The 20,187-nt window shown below is 42.4% G+C and overlaps 1 protein-coding gene across 10 annotated transcripts in view; it reads right to left on the minus strand.

Annotated features, from left to right (window-relative positions):
- PCID2 (PCI domain containing 2) overlaps nt 1-20,187 on the minus strand; it is a 38,323-nt gene that overhangs the window by 9,690 nt on the left and 8,446 nt on the right. For 6 of the 10 annotated variants that reach the window (XM_025363960.1, XM_025363959.1, XM_025363958.1 and 3 more), the window contains 6 exons: nt 19,886-19,975; nt 17,687-17,760; nt 16,678-16,743; nt 15,695-15,736; nt 14,588-14,642; nt 3,500-3,603 (listed from right to left, as the gene is read on the minus strand). In XM_025363960.1, coding sequence (XP_025219745.1) covers nt 3,500-3,603; nt 14,588-14,642; nt 15,695-15,736; nt 16,678-16,743; nt 17,687-17,760; nt 19,886-19,975 — 431 coding nt within the window. Of the gene's footprint in view, nt 1-3,499; nt 3,604-14,587; nt 14,643-15,694; nt 15,740-16,518; nt 16,744-17,686; nt 17,761-19,885; nt 19,976-20,187 lie in introns of all 10 variants that reach the window. The other 4 variants (XM_025363954.1, XM_025363953.1, XM_025363962.1 and 1 more) reach the window with 3 other exon arrangements.

Consider the following 20,187-nt stretch of genomic DNA (forward strand, 5'->3'; position numbering starts at 1 on the left):
GACTGATGCATTAGTCATTGGTGGCTAATGATGCTGAGCATCTTTTCACGCACTTACTGGCCACTTGTGTATTTTGGTTTTGTTTTTTTTTTTTTTTTTTTTTTTGAGACAGAGTCTCGCTCTGCTGCCCAGGCTGGAGTGCAGTGGCGTGATCTTGGCTCACTGCAAGCTCCGCCTCCCGGGTTCATGCCATTCTCCTGCCTCAGCCTCCCGAGTAGCTGGGACTACAGGCGCCCGCCACCTCGCCCGGCTAGTTTTTTTGTATTTTTTAGTAGAGACGGGGTTTCACCGTGTCAGCCAGGATGGTCTCGATCTCCTGACCTCGTGATCCGCCCGTCTCGGCCTCCCAAAGTGCTGGGATTACAGGCTTGAGCCACCGCGCCCGGCCCACTTGTGTATTTTGTTTGGCAGATTTTTCAAATTCTTTAACCATTTTAAAATTAGATTGTCTTTTTACTGTTGAGTTGTAATAGTTCTTTATATATTCTGGATATTAGGCCCTTACCAGATGTATTATTTGATAGTTTATTATTGTTTTTCACTTTTTTGAGAATGTCCTTTGAAGTCTAAAGTTTTTAATTTTGATGAAGTCCAATTTATTTTTTCCTTTGGTTGCTTATGCTTTTGTTGTCGTATCTGAGAAGCCACTGCCTAATCAAAGGTCATGAAGATCACTGCTGTGCAGGAATATACCATCAAGCAAAATTTCAAGTATTCATTTAAGAAACACTGATTGAGCTCCTGAAGTGCAAGGAGCGCGAGTGATGGAGAAGGCCCAGGCCCTCACGCACTTGGCAATCAAATACACATCACCTACACAGTCATCAATCATTCGGTAAACACAGTGAAAGAAATGTACAGTCTGCTATGAATGTTTATAAAAAGGAAATCTGATCCACTGTGAAGTCCAGCAGCGAGAGGCTTTAGAGAGGGTGGAAACCTTTAAACGAGTGTAGACAGCCAGGAGTCGAGGAGAACCTTCCAGCAAAGGAAACGGCACTCATGGGAGGCCTCAGTGGGAAAGTGCCATGGCAGAGGAAGGACTTTTCTACAGTCCAGCCTTGGTAGGAAGGTTCCAAAGCGAGGCTGGGTAGGGAGGCCATGTTATCCCCACAGCACTATACATCTTGTAGGCTTGGCTGAACAGTTGCACAACTCAAACTCTGGTTATCTTCAGCAATAGGACGCCTGAGGTCAGAGGCTCCCCTCTTGGTTAAACCAGCTAAGATCAGCAGGATGCTAAGTGGAAGTCTTTGCAGAGCCTCCAACTTCATTACAATCTCATTTTCATGCTCAGTGACACTCCCACCAGTGCCACAACGGCTGACAATCACCACAACAATGATGAGAAGAAGCCATAAAAGGACAAAAAGATGGCAGTGCTTCAGCTCCCAGAAGTTCACCGCCCATTTCCAGAAAAGCGATTAATATTCTTCCCCTTGCTTTCAATGTCCAACTCCTTTATTCAAGAAACCCTCTATTTCAATCCCCTCACCCCTCAGGAGTAGAGAAGTTGATCTGTGAGCCACACTCCTGCTTCTTCATTCCTTGGCCTTTACATACAGCTTGCTCTGCTCAACACTTACTTTTGGTTTCATGGATTGGATCTATGACACCCAACAGGAAAAGTTCCCATCTTTTGAGGCTACCAAGTTTATTGGCAACAGACACAGTGAGTGAAAAAAGAGGCTGGGCTACTGCTACTGTTTGGATATGGATTTTTGGCCACATCACACCTCATGTTAAAACACGATCCCCATTGTTGGAGGCGGAGCCTAATGGGAGGTTTTTGGGTCCTGGCGGCAAACACCTCATGAATGGCTTGGTGCTGTCCTTGCCATAATGAATGAGTTCTCGCTCTGAGCTCCTGTGAGCGTTCCCAGAGAGCTGGTTGTAGAAGAGCCTGGCGCCTACCCTTCTATCTCCTGACTCCTCTCTTGCCATGTGGTGGGCTCCTCTTCATCTTCCAGCATGAGTGGAAGCAGTCTGAGGCCTTACCAGAAGCAGATACGAGCACCATGCTTCTTGTGCAACCTGCAGAACTGTGAGCCAAGTAAATCTCTTTTCTTACATTCCCCAGTTGTTTTGTTGACCAAAACAACTACTCTCTGGGAACAATAGTTTTTGTTTATTTACATATGGATACCTTTGATAACCTTTCTTTGTTTTAAAATTTCCTAAAATCTCACAAATAAATGTAATTATATACTGGGTGAAGAGATGAGAGTTTTAGAAGAAAAAATGGAAACTCTAGAGTAGAATCAGATGGAAAGTTGAGAATTTAAAAATAAATAATGGCAGAAAAGATCAGTCAACTTGTAAGCAGGTCAATACAAATTACCTAAAATGGAGGAGAGAGGAAAAAAAAGATTGAGGCCAGGTGCAGTGGCTCATGCCTATAATCCCAGCACTTTGGGAGGCCGAGGAGGGTGGATCACTTGAGGTCAGAAATTCAAGACCAGCCTGGCCAACACGGTGAAACCCCATCTCTACTAAAAACACAAAAATTAGCTGGACGAGGTGGCATGCGCCTGTAATCCCAGCTATTCAGGAGGCTAAGGCAAGAGAATGGTGTGAACCCAGGAGGCGGAGGTTGCAGTGAGCTGAGATGGCGCCACTGCACTCCAACCTGGGCGACAGAGCAAGACTCTGTCTCAAAAAAAAAAAAAGGTTAAAAAATAAACAAAGAGACTAACAGTGGCCTGTGTGGGATAATATCAAGCATTTAACACATATGCACAGTTGAAATCACAGAAAGAGAAGAGAAAAAATGGGGCCAAAAGTAGTTGAAGAATGTAAAATATTAAATTTTTAAAAACATCAACTTACAAATACAGGAAGCCCAATGAACCCTGAACAGGAGAAATTAAAGAAAAAAAAAAGCCAACTATGCACATCAGAGCCAAATGACTGATGCCAAATGATAAAGAAAAAATCACAGCCAGAGCAAAAACACCCATTCTATACAGGGAACGACGGCAAGGACTCATCAGAAGCAAAGGAAACCAGATGGAATGACATTTTTAAAGTGCCGAAAGGAAAAAAACTGTCAACCCACAAGACTCCATGTAGCAAAAGGAGCCTTAAAAAATGATGGTAATCTTCTTCACTGGTAAAAAGAGAAAATTTCTTAAAAAAATAAAGACAGTTTCAGAAAAATGAAAGCTTAGAGAATTCACTGCCCTCAGACCCTCAACAAATGCAAACGCGGAAGAAAGTGCTTCAGGAAAGGGAAATGGCACCAGACGGAAACTGGTTCCTGCAGAGAGGAGCTTCAGGCATAGTCAAATGTGGGCAAATGAAAAGACTTTTTTTTCCCTCAGCTCTTATTTCTTTTACAAAACAATCAACTTTTTAAAGCAAACATAATGATGGTTGTGGGATTATAATATGTGTAGAAGTAAAATATACGTCAACAATAAACACAGGCCAGAAAGGGTGAACACTGCGACAAAAACCACGACCGACAGCGTCCGACGGTCCTCAAGTCCTTACTCACGTGTCGCTGGCACAGACCCGGAAACAGCTCATCAGTAACTCTGCTGCTTTTTCCAACATGTCCCCAACTTTGCTTTTTCCTTTCTTTACCAACTGCTGATCTGCCTAATAAAATATAAAAACATTTATTTTATTTCATTTTTCCGAGACAAGATCTTGCTGTGTCGCCCAAGCTGGAGTGCAATGGCCCAGTCACACCTCACGGCAGCCTCAACCTCCTGGGCTCCACTGATCTTCCTACCTCAGCCTCCTGAGGAGCCGGAACCATGGAACCAGGCACCACCATGCCTGGCTAGGTTTGGGCTTTTTTTTTTTTTTTTTTTTTTTTGTAGAGACAGGGTCTCACTTAGTTGCTCTGGCTGGTCCTGAACTTCTGACTCCAAGTAATCCTCTCATCTTGGCCTCCCAAAGTGTTGGGATTACAAGCGTGAGCCACTGTGCCCAGCCAAAACATTCATTTCTTAAAGCAAAAAATAGGTACAATTAAGAGCCAAAGTCCCGAAAGATTCTGGAGAAATCAGCTAGCATGTGCTACAATATTTTTAAAAATTGAGAAGTCTGTATTATTCCAATTCTTCCACAAACCTCAACTTTCTTCAATTATTTCAAGTTAAGTCAGTCACCAACTTTTCAAACCTGCACTGCATGTTACTAAGTGATTGAGCTCTCTTCCTTCAGTCCCTGAAGCTGGCTGGTCAAAATGCTCAAAATAAAAACGTTTAACAAATACCAAAGTCATCGCTGAGTCTGACTTTTCCCTCGCATTTGCGAGGATGGCCTTGGTTAAAGAAGAAAGAACCTGTTTCTCCCACTTGTGTTCTCCACAAACACAAGGCCTACAACAGGCTTGCAAATCACCCACAGCTCAAACTATATTCACGACAACACTAAGCCATCATAGTCTTTTTTTACTATATTAATTTTGCACATATATAATTTTTACTATATATATTTTGCACTGATGGTGCAAAAACAGCAATAGGTAAAATGCTGGAGTGCTCCCACCAGCAGCAAACTACACAAGTGATCATCATATTCTTAAACACCAGACACTTTGCAATCAATCAATCAATCAATCAATCAATCAACAAACCAGTAAAAATAGTTTCCTTTTTTTTTTTTTTGAGATGGAGTCTCGCTCTGTCGCCCAGGCTGGAGTGCAGTGGCGCGATCTCAGCTCACTGCAAGCTCCGCCTCCCGGGTTCACGCCATTCTCCTGCCTCAGCCTCCCAAGTAGCTGGGACTACAGGCGCCCACAACCGCGCCCGGCTAATTTTCTGTATTTTTAGTAGAGACGGGGTTTCACCGTGGTCTCGATCTCCTGACCTTGTGATCCGCCCGCCTCGGCCTCCCAAAGTGCTGGGATTACAGGCGTGAGCCACCGCGCCCGGCAATAGTTTCCTTTTAACAACGCCCTTGATGAGCCAAGCACAGCGGCTCACACCTGTAATCCCGGCACTTTTGGGAGGCTAAGGTGGGAGAATCACTTGAGCCCAGGAGTTTGAAACCAGCCTGGGCAACATGGCAAGACTCTGCCTTTATTAAAAAAATTTTTAAATTTGCCTGGTATCGTGGCATACACCTGTAGTCCCAGCTATTTGGGAGGCTGAGGTGGAAGGCTTCATTCAGCCCCAGGAACTCAAGGCTGCAGTGAGCTATGATTGCGCCAGTGCACTTCAGCTGGGTGACAGAGCAAGATCATCTCTAAATAAATAAATAAAATGTCCTTGATAATGCAGTAAACACGAATTTTCTTAAATCTTGGTCCTTGAGCACACGTTTTTTATATGCTTTGTGAAGAAATGAGAAGCATACAGCAATTCTGTTGCACACGGGTATCTCATGGCTGTTTACAGAAAACCTCTGGGCAGCTGTCTGAGCTGTGAGCTGGACTAACTGCTTCTTGTGGAACAGAAAACTGATAGACAGACACAGCTAGCTACCCAGGCTTGGGCATCTGGCTGACCATACTCTCCAAAACGAATGAAACAAATCTGTCACTTCCAGGCAAACAACTGATGGTACTGGTTGCCAACAACAACATTTGTGCTTTCAAGAAAAATCAGAATCTGGAAAACTTTTCTCAACCACCGTGAGCTTTGCAGCTTTTCCTTACTCCAAGGCTTTTCTGATGAGGCCCCTGTAGATGTTAAGAAAGGTAGGGGTTTGGGGGTTGGGTTTTTAACAGTGGTGCTAACACTTGGGAGTTGCTGCATGGTTCAGTAAGTCAATACTCTCCAAATGGTCTGCTATGGTCTGAATGTTTGTGTGCCCTCCAAAACTCATGCTGAAATCCTAACCCTCAAAGTGACGGTGTTTGGAACAGAGGCCTCTGAGAGGTGATGAGGTCATGAAGATGAAGCTGTCATGAATGGGATTTGAAGAGAGATCCCTTGCCCCATCTACCACGTGCAGATATAGCAAGAAGGTGCTATGAGGCAGGAAGCAGCCCTCTTCATCAGACACTCAATCTGCTGGTGACTTGATCTTGGACCTCCCTGCCTCCAGAACTGTGAGACATAAATGTTTGTTGGTTACAAGCCACCCAGTTTATAGTATTTTCTTACAGCAGCCCAAATGGACTAAGACACGACTGACGCAAGATATTATGAAATCCATTCAAAGTGCTTTAGGCAGACCAGTGGATTTTAGTGTAAAGGTAGAAAAAGTTTATTGGGACTCTTCAGAAGCCACATGGTAACTAACCTTTTTAAAAAAACTGCCTCTTGGAGTTTTCATATGTAGAGTCAAAGAATTATCTCAATGGTCTGGAAAGCCTATGAGAATATTCCTCTCTTTTCCATCTACATCTTTGTGATGTAGCCTTTCAGTATCAGGCAGAGAAATACTTGACTCAAAACAGTGTACTGCAACAGAGTGAGTGCAGAAGCAGGCAAGAGGACCAGACGGCTTCTGCTGAACTAGGCATCGAAGAGGTCAAGAGTGATGTGACACCACTTTTCTTAGTATTTTGTTTTGGAAATACAGTTATTTTTTATTTAAAAAGTCAGTTATGTTACATGTAAACGGTTTATTGTTGCTTTAAAATGAATAAATATTTTTAAATCTTTTCTAATTAAAATTTCTAATACAGTAAATATAAATAGATATAACAAAAATAAAAGTTCTCTGAGGTCTTCAGTGTACTTTTCAGTTCTAAAATTTCCATTTGGTTCTTTTTTTAATTTATTTTTTATTATACTTTAAGTTCTAGGGTACATGTGCACAACATGCAGGTTTGTTACATATGTATACATGTGCCATGTTAGTGTGCTGCACCCATTAACTTGTCATTTACATTAGGTATATCTCCTAATGCTATCCCTCCCCACTCCCCCCACCCCACGACAGGCCCCGGTGTGTGATGTTCCCTTTCCTGTGTCCAGCTGTTCTCATTGTTCAATTCTCACCTATGAGTGAGAAGATGCGGTGTTTGGTTTTCTGTTCTTGCGATAGTTTGCTGAGAATGATGGTTTCCAGCTGCATCCATGTCCCTGCAAAGGACATGAACTCATCCTTTTTTATTGCTGCAGAGTATTCCATGGTGTGTATGTGCCACATTTTCTTAATCCAGTCTGTCATTGATGGACATTTGGGTTGGTTCCAAGTCTTTGCTATTGTGAATAGTGCCGCAAAAAACATACGTGTGCATGTGTCTTTATAGCAGCATGATTTATAATCCTTTGGGTATATATCCAGTAATGGGATGGCTGGGTCAAATGGTATTTCTAGTTCTAGTTCCTTGAGGAATTGCCACACTGTCTTCCATAATGGTTGAACTCATTTACAGTCCCACAAACAGTGTAAAAGTGTTCCTATTTCTCCACATCCTCTCCAGCACCTGTTGTTTCCTGACTTTTTAATGATCACCATCCTAACTGGTGTGAGATGGTATCTCATTGCGGTTTTGATTTGCATTTCTCTGATGGCCAGTGATGATGAGCATTTTTTCACGTGTTTGTTGGCTGCATAAATGTCTTCTTTTGAGAATTGTCTGTTCATATCCTTTGCCCACTTTTTGATGGGGTTGTTTTTTTCTTGTAAATTTGTCTGAGTTCTTTGTAGACAAAGAACTGGATACTAGCCCTTTGTCAGATGAGTAGATTGCAAAAATTTTCTCCCATTCTGTAGGTTGCCTGTTCACTCTGATCGTAGTTTCTTTTGCTGTGCAGAAGCTCTTTAGTTTAATTAGATCCCATTTGTCAATTGTGGCTTTTGTTGCCATTGCTTTTGGTGTTTTAGACACAAAGTCCTTGCCCATGCCTATGTCCTGAATGGTATTGCTTTAGGTTTTCTTCTGGAGGTTTTTATGGTTTTAGGTCTAACATTTAAGTCTCTAATCTATCTTGAATTAATTTTTGTATAAGGTGTAAGGAAGGGATAGAGTTTCAGCTTTCTACATATGACTAGCCACTTTTCCCAGCACCATTTATTAAACAGGGAATCCTTTCCCCATTTCTTGTTTTTGTCAGATTTGTCAAAGATCAGATGGTTGTAGATGTGTGGTATTATTTCTGAGGGCTTTGTTCTGTTCCATTGGTCTATATCTCTGTTTTGGTACCAGTACCAAGCTGTTTTGGTTACTGTAGCCTTGTAGTATAGTTTGAAGTCAGGGGGCATGATGCCTCCAGCTTTGTTCTTTTGGCTTAGGATTGTCTTGGCAATGCGGGCTCTTTTTTGGTTCCACATGAACTTTAAACTAGTTTTTTCCAATTCTATGAAGAAAGTCATTGGTAGCTTAATGGGGATGGCATTGAATCTATAAATTACCTTGGGCAGTATGGCCATTTTCACGATATTGATTCTTCCTATCCATGAGCATGGCATGTTCTTCCATTTGTTTGTGTCCTCTTTTATTTCCTTGAGCAGTGGTTTGTAGTTCTCCTTGAAGAGGTCCTTCACATCACTTTTAAGTTGGATTCCTAGGTATTTTATTCTATTTGAAGCAATTGTGAATGGGAGTTCACTCACGATTTGGCTCTCTGTCTGTTATTGGTGTATAAGAATGCTTGTGATTTTTGCACATTGATTTTGTATCCTGAGACTTTGCTGAAGTTGCTTATCAGCTTAAGGAGATTTTGGGCTGAGATGATGGGGTTTTCTAAATATACAATTTGTGTCATCTGCAAACAGGGACAATTTGACTTCCTCTTTTCCTAATTGAATACCCTTTATTTCTCTCTCCTGCCTGAATGCCCTGGTCAGCACTTCCAACACTATGTTGAATAGGAGTGGTGAGAAAGGGCATCCCTGTCTTGTGCCAGTTTTCAAAGGGAATGCTTCCAGTTTTTTCCCATTCAGTATTATATTGGCTGTGGGTTTGTCATAAATAGCTCTTATTATTTTGAGATATGTTCCATCAATACCAAATTTATTGAGAGTTTTTAGCATGAAGGGCTGTTGAATTTTGTCAAAGGCCTTTTCTGCTATCTATTGAGATAATCATGTGGTTTTTGTCTTTGGTTCTGTTTATATGCTGGATTACGCTTATTGATTTGCATATGTTGAACCAGCCTTGCATCCCAGGGATGAAGCCCACTTGATCATGGTGGATAAGCTTTTTGATGTGCTGCTGGATTCGGTTTGCCAGTATTTTATTGAGGATTTTTGCATCGATGTTCATCAGGGATATTGGTCTAAAATTCTCTTTTTTTGTTGTGTCTCTGCCAGGCTTTGGTATCAGGAAGATGTTGGCCTCATAAAATGAGTTAGTGAGGATTCTCTCTTTTTCTATTGATTGGAATAGTTTCAGAAGGAATGGTACCAGCTCCTCCTCGTACCTCTGGTAGAATTCAGCTGTGAATCCATCTGGTCCTGGACTTTTTTTGGTTGGCAGGCTATTAATTATTGCCTCAATTTCACAGCCTGTTATTGGTCTATTCAGGGATTCAACTTCTTCCTGGTTTAGTCTTGGGAGAGTGTATGTGTCCAGGAATTTATCCATTTCTTCTAGGTTTTCTAGTTTATTTGCATAGAGGTGTTTATACTATTCTCTGATGGTAGTTTGTATTTCTGTGGGATCAGTGGTGTATCCCCTTTATCATTTTTTATTGTGTCTATTTGATTCTTCTCTCTTTTCTTCTTTATTAGTCTTGCTAGCGGTCTATCAATTTTGTTGATCTTTTCAAAAACCCAGTTCCTGGATTCATTGATTTTTTTGAAGGGTTTTTTGTGTCTCTATCTCCTTCAGTTCTGATCTGATCTTAGTTATTTCTTGCCTTCTGCTAGCTTTTGAATGTGTTTGCTCTTGCTTCTCTAGTTCTTTTAATTGTGATGTTAGAGTGTCAATTTTAGATCTCTCCTGCTTTCTCTTGTGGGCATTTAGTGCTATAAATTTCCCTCTACACACTGCTTTAAATGTGTCCCAGAGATTCTGGTATGTTATATCTTTGTTCTCATTGGTTTCAAAGAACATCTTTATTTCTGTCTTCATTTCGTTATGTACCCAGTGGTCATTCAGGAGCAGGTTGTTCAGTTTCTGTGTAGTTGAGCGGTTTTGAGTGAGTTTCTTAATCCTGAGTTCTAGTTTGATTGCACTGTGGTCTCAGAGATACTTTGTTATAATTTCTGTTCTTTTACATTTGCTGAGGAGTGCTTTACTTCCAACTATGTGGTCAGTTGTGGAGTAAGTGCGATGTGGTGCTGAGAAGAATGTATATTCTGTTGATTTGGGGTGGAGAGTTCTGTAGGTGTCTATTGGGTCTGCTTGGTGCAGAGCTGAGTTCAATTCCTGGATATCCTTGTTAACTTTCTGTTTCGTTGATCTGTCTGATGTTGACAGTGGGGTGTTGAAGTCTCCCATTATTATTGTGTGGGAGTCTAAGTCTCTTTGTAATTCTCTAAGGACTTGCTTTATGAATCTGGGTGCTCCTGTATTGGGTGGATATATATTTAGGATAGTTAGCTCTTCTGTTGAATTGATCCCTTTACCATTATGTAACGGCCTTCTTTGTCTCTTTTGATCTTTGTTGGTTTAAAGTCTGTTTTATCAGAGACTAGGATTGCACCCCCTGCCTTTTTTTGTTTTCCATTTGCTTGGTAGATTTTCCTCCATCCCTTTATTTTGAGCCTAAATGTGTCTCTGCATGTGAGATGGGTCTCCTGAATACAGTACACTGATGGGTCTTGACTCTTTATCCAATTTGCCAGTCTGTATCTTTTAATTGGAGCATTTGGCCCATTTACATTTAAGGTTAATATTGTTATGTGTGAATTTGATCCTGTCTTTATGATGTTAGCTGGTTATTTTGCTCGTTAGTTGATGCAGTTTCTTCCTAGCATCGATGGTCTTTACATTTGGGCATGTTTTTGCAGTGGCTGGTACCGGTTGTTCCTTTCCATGTTTAGTGCTTCCTTCGGGAGCTCTTGTAGGGCAGGGCTGGTGGTGACAAAAATCTCTCAGCATTTGCTTGTCTGTAAAGGATTTTACTTCTCCTTCACTTATGAAACTTAGTTTGGCTGGATATGAAATTCTGGGCTGAAAATTCTTTTCTTTAATAATGTTGAATATTGTCCCCCGCTTTCTTCTGGCTTCTAGTTTCTGCCGAGAGATCTGCTGTTAGTCTGATGGGCTTCCCTTTGTGGGTAACCCGACCTTTCTCTCTGGCTGCCCTTAACATTTTTTTTTTCATTTCAACTTTGGTGAATCTGACAATTATGTGTCTTAGAGTTGCTCTTCTCAAGGAGTATCTTTGTGGCGTTCTCTGTATTTCCTGAATTTGAATGTTGGCCTGCCTTACTAGGTCGGGGAAGTTCTCCTGGATAATATTCTGCAGAGCATTTTCCAACTTGGTTCCATTCTCCCTTTCACTTTCAGGTACACCAATCAGACGTAGATTTGGTCTTTTTACATAGTCCCATATTTCTTGGAGGCTTTGTTCATTTCTTTTTACCTGTTTTTCTCTAAACTTCTCTCCTAGCTTCATTCCATTCATTTGATCTTCAATCACTGATACCCTTTCTTCCAGTTGATTGAATCAGTTACTGAAGCTTGTGCATTTGTCACGTAGTTCTCGTGCCATGGTTTTCAGCTCCATCATGTCATTTACGGACTTCTCTACATTGGTTATTCTAGTTAGCCATTCGTCTAATCCTTTTTCAAGGTTTTTAGTTTCTTTGGGATGCGTTCAAACTTCCTCCTTTAGCTCAGAGAAGTTTGATCGTCTGAAGCCTTTTTCTCTCAGCTCGTCAGTCATTCTCTGTCCACCTTTGTTCCGCTGCTGGCGAGGAGCTGCATTCCTTTGGAGGGGGAGAGGCACTCTGATTTTTAGAATTTTCAGCTTTTCTGCTCTATTTTTTCCCCATCTTTGTGGTTTCATCTACCTTTGGTCTTTGATGATGGTGATGTACAGATGGGGTTTCACTGTGGGTGTCCTTTCTGTTTGTTAGTTTTCCTTCTAACAGTCAGGACCCTCAGCTGCAGGTCTGTTGGAGTTTGCTGGAGGTCTACTCCAGACCTGTTTGCCTGGGTATCAGCAGCGGAGGCTGCAGAAGAGTGAATACTGCTGAACAGCAAATGTTGCTGCCTGATTGTTCCTCTGGAAGCTTCGTCTCAGAGGGGTACCTGGCCGTGTGAGGTTTCAGTCTGCCCCTACTGGGGGATGCCTCCCAGTTAGGTTACTTGGGGGTCAGGGACCCACTTGAGACAGTCTGTCTGTTCTCAGATCTCAAACTCTGTGCTTGAAGAATCACTACTCTCTTCAAAGCTGTCAGTCAGGGACATTTAAATCTGCAGAGGTTTTTGCTGCCTTTTGTTTGGCTATGCCCTGTCCCCAGAGTTGGAGTCTACAGAGGTAGGCCGGCCTCCTTGAGCTGCAGTGGGCTCCACCCAGTTCGAGCTTCCCGGCCACTTTGTTTACCTACTCAAGCCTCAGCAATGGCGGGCGCCCCCAAGCCTCACTGCCACCTTCCAGTTAGATCTCAGACTGCTGTGCTAGCAATGAGGGAGGCTCCATGGGCGTGGGACCCTCTGAGCCAGGCACAGGATATAATCTCCTGGTGCCGCTTGCTAAGACCCTTGGAAAAGCGCAGTATCAGGGTGGGAATGACCTGACTTTCCAGGTGCTGTGTGTCATGGTTTCCCTTAGCTAGGAAAGGGAATTCCCTTACCCCTTGCGCTTCCCGGGTGAGGCGATGCCTCGCCCTGCTTCAGCTCTCGCTTGACGGGCTGCACCCATTGTCCTGCACCCACTGTCTGACACACCCCAGTGAGATGAACCTGGTACCTCAGTTGGAAATGCAGAAATCACCCATCTTCGGCGTCGCTGACACTGGGAGCTGTAGCCTGGAACTGTTTCTATTCGGCCATCTTGGAACCCCCCTCCCTCCTCCCCCATTCTTCTTTATATTGCCTATTTCCTTGTTGAGACTTTAAATGTTTTCATTTGTTTCAAGCACGTTCTAAATTGCTTGCTGAATCAAGAGGGCTGTTTAAAATGCTTATCAGATAATTCCAACATCTGTGCAATCTCAGCATTGGTGTCTTCTGCTGAACGTCTTTTCTCATTCAAAATCTCAGGAAGTTGACATTTTCCTGGTAATCGGTGTCGATTAAATCCTGGACATTTGGGGCGCTACATGACAAGACTGTGGATCTTATTTATCTTCTTTTAGCAGGCCTCACGATGTAAGCAGAGAAACAGGCGCATCCCCTTTGCCACTGAATGGGGGAGGTCCAGGTCCCCTGCTGAGCCTCTGACATCCACCTAGCTCCTCATTACTGCTAGCCCAGGGTGGAGGTCCTGGGCCACCCCCAGCCCGCACCACTTTGAAGATGGGGCGGGAGGGACCTGCGGACTTTTTGTGCCTGGCACTGGAGTGAGGCAGTGATGGTCAGAGTTCTGTCTTGCTGGACTGTCTACCCAGGGTCCTGGTTTCCTTGGGGATTTTGTCTCTGCCTGACAGTGAAAGGCTTCAGGTTTCTAAGGCACCCAGTCCAGGACAGACAGGAGACAAAAGGGAAACCCGGAGACTCCCTACATCCAACTCTGAGCCCCATCCCCCTCTTCTCTCCACCTCCCATAGCCATGCCAGCCTGACAACTCCCAGGGTTTTAACTGTTTTTAGCAGGCGCAATAGGGAGAAATCCATTGCATGCTGCCTAGAACTGAAGTCATCAATCATTTCTAAAACCGTAAAGGGGTCGTCCTAAAACCAAAAGGTAGACAAATGCTGCTCCATAATGGGGGCTTCTGTGGGTCCCCAAGGGGAAGTCACCTCCATAAAACCCAGGATCTCCCCTCACCCCAGGGAAGCCCCCTCCTACTGCCCAAATCTATATGAAGCTGAATTCTTTTCTTTTTTTTTTTTTTTTTTTGAGACGGAGTCTTGCTCTGTCACCCAGGCTGGAGTGCAGTGGCCGGATCTCAGCTCACTGCAAGCTCCGCCTCCCGGGTTCACGCCATTCTCCTGCCTCAGCCTCCCGAGTAGCTGGGACTACAGGCGCCCGCCACCTCGCCCGGCTAGTTTTTTTGTATTTTTTTAGTAGAGACAGGGTTTCACCATGTTAGCCAGGATGGTCTCGATCTCCTGACCTTGTGATCCGCCTGTCTCGGCCTCCCAAAGTGCTGGGATTACAGGCTTGAGCCACCGCGCCCGGCCTGAAGCTGAATTCTTTTCAACGGGGGAGCAGGCCACATCTTAAAGGTGGAAGAGATGCAGAATAGCTCATTTGTTGTTGTTCCACTGACTTCATAAAAATAATATATACCATAAATGGTTAACGACAAAATGAAACCTCTCCCTCTGTATGAACAGTGTGGAAATCTGAGCAAATGTTTACTTAAATCTGTTTCTGTTAACCTAGAAAGAATAGTCAATATCTGTTCTTTTGCTTCCTATACCAGACACATCTCAACTTCAATTCACTCCTCAAAACTTTTGGAAAGAATGACATGAAATTAAACAACAGTGTTTATTTTACCAAGTGTTAATTTTAAAACAAGTGCTTTATTGTTAAACATTTTATAAAATTTTAAACAATTTTATAAAATTTTATAAAAATTTAAACAATTTATAAAATTTTAAAACAAGTGTTAATTTAAAACCAAGTGTTAATTTTAAAACAATAATGACAGCAAATTAAACTTACATTATTAGCAAACACTCGAAGGTCAAGTGCTACTGCATACATGACAGGCAGAGCCCTGTAGGACAAAAAGTAAACAAGTGTGAGGGGCTATGAGACCCAAGATTCCATCCCCAGAGGTGGGAAGAACACAGACGCCCAGGACTACTATCCAGAATGGAGTCTACGCTTATCCAAAACTCTGACAGTTGTTTGCTTCCTCACTTTCTGTCCGGGTGGGCAGCAGGCCCCAAACTTCCTGATCATCCCAGGGCCTCACACTGCGGTGCTCCCCAACCCTGCCAAAGGCCCCAGCCCTGCTGCAGCTCCAGGCTCCCAGGATATCCTCCTCCCCTCAGCTTCCCACCAGTATCCAAACAGCACCACTAAAAAAGAAGTGGTTTGATCAGATTTCCTAACAGGAACCAGAATATGTAATACACAAAATGTCACAAAACAACTTTTACAGCCAACTGGCAAAACTGGACTGTTTTCATGTGCAAGTTTTTACGTTAAAAGGTAAAAGCGTGGCAGGAGGCGGAGCTTGCAGTGAGCCGAGATCACGCCACTGCACTCCAGCCTGGGCAACTGAGCAAGACTCCGTCTCAAGAAAAGAAAAAAAAGATAAAAGGGTGGGTTTGTTTGCAAAAGGCCTTTGGTTACTTTAGTATAAACAAAATTCAGTATTTATCTATAGTTTGTTAATAAATCATAAAATTAAGAATTAGTTTGGCAAGGCATTTAAAAATACCACCATTATTATGTATTAGAACACCCCAAATGAACGGTAGTTGGTCTACCTCTTTTATCTAAAGTTTAAAACCAAAAGTTCAAAATTGACAACTGAAGGAAAAAACAGTATTTAATAAATATCTGGGGAAATGGACATGTGAAATAAAAATAATACTATATTTACACAGACACACTGCAAACAATGTGGCTGATCTACCATTTAAGTTTACTAGATTTGTAACTCCATTAATCTGTGTGGATATTATCATATGTCAACACAATGATTATTAAATATCCACATGGAAAATACAATATACATTTATTTAAAGCAAATTTGTAAAAAGATTCTACTTAAAAAAATTGCCATTTACTAATTCAGCTGTTTCTGTTCACACTTACCAGTTTTCTTCTTTGTGGGCCTGGAATGCTCGCAAGAATGATGTACTGTATTAAGGAAGATACGGCATATAAAGTTCAAACAATGCTATGTACGATTAAAGTAAAGAATAAGAATCTAAATTTTAAGGAATGTAGCTCACCCTTTAGCAGATTTATGTTACAACAATAGTAAGTTCTTGAAGGAAAAAAGGTATAAGCTCACATTACAAATATCTGTATCTCACTAGGCTCAAGTATACTAAACACACGTATTTCATACATACTGTCTCCTAAGTAAAAAAGACTTACAAGATTTTTTAAAATCAGCCATTTCAGATATTTTATTTGGTTTCTCTGAGCCCAGATGATCATGAGTTATATTTAAGTGCTTTAGAATCTGTAGCATAAGGCTGATTTTATCAACTCTAGAATTCTTGAATTCTAAGGAGGCTGTTAGCAAGTAGGCCAACTCTCTTCTGTGTATATTTAAACAAGGCGGTTAAAACGAAAAGACAAAATCTAGAGATACATACAAATCCTTAGAACACTCACCGATTCAGGCCTTAACTAGAGATACCCTTTACATGACTGAAGTAGGAATTGGTCTGGTTTAAGGTCTTCAGCCGCCACAATTCAATGCCGACGTGTATCTGACTCCACTCTTGTCCATCTCTGCCTGAATTCTGGATTTCTGATATTTCACCACAGGACTTAACCAGTCCCTGTAACTATACTTACTACCTAAACCTTCTTCTTCTCAACAGGGTAAGATCCTTCTTTTTCACCAGGGTTCTTCCTTACTAAGTGACTGCATGAGTCTTCAGATCCATGCTAAATTTAAGTACCCGAGTGAAAGAGCTGAAAAGAGTTTCTCTTCCAAAACACTGTCATTCCTTTCTAACTGCAGAAATGAGCAACTGGCCCAATGTTTCCGGGTCTCAAGTCCCAAGTAATCCACTGCATGCGTTCTACGCCGGACAGCTGCCATGAATGACAAAGGATATTGGACGATCACGGTCTGGCACTTGTATGCCTCTATGAAGTCATGATTCCCCACTGCGTAAGTGCACCTGGAGGAGAAAGAGAAACACGCTGTCACACGATAAAACCTAGCACTAGTTATGCAGCACACACAGCTCACTTCACTGCACAGGTCCCAGTGGTCCTGGGATGAAAGGGGTGAAGGAAGAAACACACGAATGGCTGAACACAAACAGCTGAGGATAAGAGGAGTCCCACGGTAAGCTCGGAGACTACACTTCCAAGCCCCAGAAGGACCCAGCTCCAGCAGGTTTATGAGTAACACGCTGATAACAGAGTATGACCCTTCCACGCTAGCAGGAGCTGACAATGACATTCAAACTGGATTCCCAGCTGGGTAATGTCAGTGTTAGTTCTTCGTCCAATCTGGAACCGATCGCACACCACACAGAGCCAGGACATCACAGGTGCTTTGTACTACAAGGAACACGGTAGTGCCCCAACTCTTCCAAAGACCCTGTGGGGTTCACAGGACATTCCTGCTCACAGACCCCACCCTGGTCCTGTAGCCTAGGCTGCTCTGAAAGACAGTAATCAAATCTCACATGGCTATAAGGACACCATCTTCTGCCTGAAAAGATCCTTCAGAGGTAACACAGTAGACATGAAGTGTACATAAAAGCAGCATTGTTTGCTTTGCTCAACACTAGTTCTTTCCCAGTAACGTAAAGAGCTTCAAAAAAGACATACTATTTCCACAAAAGGGGTAAGTGAATGGTTAGGCTCCACACTCTACTAAAAAGACCACTATCCAGGCACTATGGTAAATACTATGTGATGTTAAAAATAGTATTACACAACTGATGTATAAAATTTTCACAGGCTTTATCAAAGTGAAATTACAAATGCATTTTCCTACTTTTTCAAAGTCAATTATTCACTGCTTCAAGCATAAGATAATGCAAGATAAAATACCCAGTTAATTCAGCAATTTCCAGATGTGTGTGTTTTTCTTCCTCCCCAACAGATTACCTTAAATGAGCTGCAAACATTTCATCATAAGGGGGTTCCAAGACTTGCTGACACTTCTCCTCTGGAGAGGCCATCTGATTTTAAAAAAGAAAAATGGCAAAAGTAAAATAAATAGGCACAGAAAGAATGCAACATATAGAAAGATATTTAAACCTGTTTCAAGAAAATTTATGCTTTATAGTTCACAGTAGCACTTTATATTTAAAACTCTAAATAAAAGGTTGAGGCTGTGAGCACGGTGGCTCACGCCTGTAATCCCAGCACTTTGGGAGGGCGAGGTGGGTAGATCACTTGAGGCCAGAAGTTCAAGACCAGCCTGGCCAACATTTTGAAAGCTCGTTTCTACAAAAACATTACAAAAATTAGCCGGGTGTGGTGGTGCACACTGCTAATCCCAGCTACTCAGGAGGCTGGGCATAAGAATCGCTTGAACCTGGGTGCTGAAGGTTGCAGTAAGCCAAGATCGTGCCACTGCACTACCCGCTGGGCGACAGAGAGAGACTCTGTCTCATAAATAAATGGTTCATTACTTCAACAAATATTTATCAATATTTCAGGGGAACAAGAGGCCCATGAGTATAATTTAGTCTTGCCTTCTGCAGGTCAGAAAATATTCTAGGCACTTTCATATATATTTTAGTATTTAATAACCAGTCAGTCAAGAAATACTTGTGAAGTAACTATCACAGGTTTAGTAAGTGAGGTCCAACGAGTTACCGATGGTGCTATGCTAGGATTCACCCTTTTCAGCTTCCTGCTGAGAGCACCAGTCTCATCTCCTGGGCTACGCTAGCTGACATTTCTTTCTAAGTTTTCCTTTCCTCCTAACAGTCAAATTTTAGATAATCTGAACATCTCAACAGGTGAAGGTTAATTCTGTCAACTTGGCTGGCCATGGAGTCCCCAGACAATGTCATTTCTGGGAGCATCTGTGAGGGTGTTTCTGGATGACACTGGCAGTTGCACTAGCAGACTCAGGAAAGGTGATGGCCCTCCTCAGTGTGGACGGGCAGTGACCAATCTGATGAGGGCTTGAATAGAACAAGAGGTCGAGGAAGGAAGAATTCACTCCTTGTGTGGGACTTCTCAACCTCTATAATCACAGGACCCAGTTCCTCATACTAAACCTCTATAAATATCGATATATCCCATTGGCTCTGTTTCTCTGGAGAACCCGGACTAATACACAATAGATTACAGCACACTGACTTTTTTTGTTTTGTTTTGTTTTCACAAAAGCAATGAGCCCGTGCTGATATGGTGAGACAGAAGAATGACAGTATCAGAAAAATCACCATTCTACAGTCCCTGGGGAATGAAACCACCAGAAGAAAGTTTACGGGGGGGATTTTACAATGAAGGGATCCATCTCAGACTGCCAACAGGACAGTGTGTGTCCTCTCATGTGACACAATATGAAGCACACAGCACCAGCCATGGGGTGTTCTGGCCAAGGCGAGCCTGAGTCTCATCAAGTCTCTAGCACTAACTCCTACTTAGAGCAATGGTTTTCAACACTGTCTACACATAGAATCACATAGTATTGATTAGAAAAACAAAAACAAGCCTGCTGCTACTTCAGAGACCGATTTACCTGGTCTCAGTTGCAAATCTGTACACCACCAAACATAATCACCAATAGATAAGCCCATTTTTCTTCCAAAAGAAAAATGCTGCTCCCAGTAGAAACACACCCCAATATGATAATGGGTGTCAATAAGGAAACAGGGCTTTACCAAATGTCCACAAGATTTTCTATAGAAAATACCACCTCAACATCATCTACGCCACAGATGACATGGAAACTCCATGTACAACTCCAGGCTGGGCCTTGGCTTGCCGGACTTTCTACTTAAATGGGAGACACCTGTGGTGCATGACGTCTATGGGGCTTTGGGAACGCACAGGCCTGGACAGAGTCTAAGCTCCGCCGTCTCTCCACCATCTCACTTCTCCAAACCTCAGAGAGCTGTGTAGGAATCAAACACAGGGGCAGGAGGTCCATATCACTACAGCGTACCCACACAGTCAGTGCTCCACAAATGAATTGAAATTACATAAATCATAAAGAAACTTTACAATTTTCAAATAAGAGTGACAATACTAGTTTTCTTCTTACTCAAACTCTACGTTTCTCTTAGGAAAGTGATTATCCTGTAATTCTCTGCAGACACCTGTGTGCACAGTTCTTTTACCTACTTGAAGTCGTGGGTTTGCAACATGAGGATGTTTAAAAGACACCAACTCTGCACAAGATGCTCCATCTCTGGTGTCGATGGCTTCGTACACCTGAAACATTTGAAAGGGAAACCTAAGTAGAAAATAAAATATTCTGTTCCAATAAAACCTACAACAATACATTGAATGCCACACAAGGGAAAATTCATTTTCCCCTAGTTTGAAAGGAGACAGAATAATCAAAATGTAACAGGGGGTCACTACTCCCTGCAGTGGATAAACAATAATTTCATTTCAAAATAGGATGTTCCTGGCTGGCTCAG

Source organism: Theropithecus gelada, chromosome 17, assembly GCF_003255815.1.
Source record: "Theropithecus gelada isolate Dixy chromosome 17, Tgel_1.0, whole genome shotgun sequence".
Lineage (NCBI taxonomy): Eukaryota > Metazoa > Chordata > Mammalia > Primates > Cercopithecidae > Theropithecus > Theropithecus gelada.